Source organism: Morone saxatilis, unplaced genomic scaffold (assembly GCF_004916995.1).
Source record: "Morone saxatilis isolate NCDOM2014 unplaced genomic scaffold, NCSU_SB_2.0 Contig12, whole genome shotgun sequence".
NCBI classification, from domain to species: Eukaryota; Metazoa; Chordata; class Actinopteri; family Moronidae; genus Morone; species Morone saxatilis.
In genome coordinates, this window is record NW_023339674.1 from 9,068,198 (window position 1) to 9,068,476 (window position 279).

Here is a 279-nt window from a genome sequence, read left to right on the forward strand (position 1 = left end):
GGACACACTTTATCTGAAGGATGGGAGGAGTTTAAAGACAAGTTCTGGGAATTCTATAAGGCAAGTACGCATTGTCAGGATCTGACGTGCTGAACTGGAGCAGCAGAGCCGTCGGTGCACATGTGCTCACATTGTCACTCACTTATTACATCACATGTTCTTTGTTCTTAACGAGAAGTTAACTGAACAGCAACTGAAACCGAACATGTCTCTGATTTCTGTTCTTTGGTGTTCATATAAAACACAAGCATAAAAAGCTGAATGTGAGCATCAGTTCAG

The 279-nt window shown here is 41.9% G+C and overlaps 1 protein-coding gene across 1 annotated transcript in view; it reads left to right on the forward strand.

Moving 5' to 3' along the window:
- The window catches only part of LOC118321363 (mpv17-like protein 2), a 3,139-nt gene that overhangs the window by 1,443 nt on the left and 1,417 nt on the right, over positions 1-279 (forward strand). The window contains exon 4 of the mRNA XM_035652628.1: positions 20-60. Coding sequence (XP_035508521.1) covers positions 20-60 — 41 coding nt within the window. The remainder of the gene's footprint in view (positions 1-19; positions 61-279) is intronic.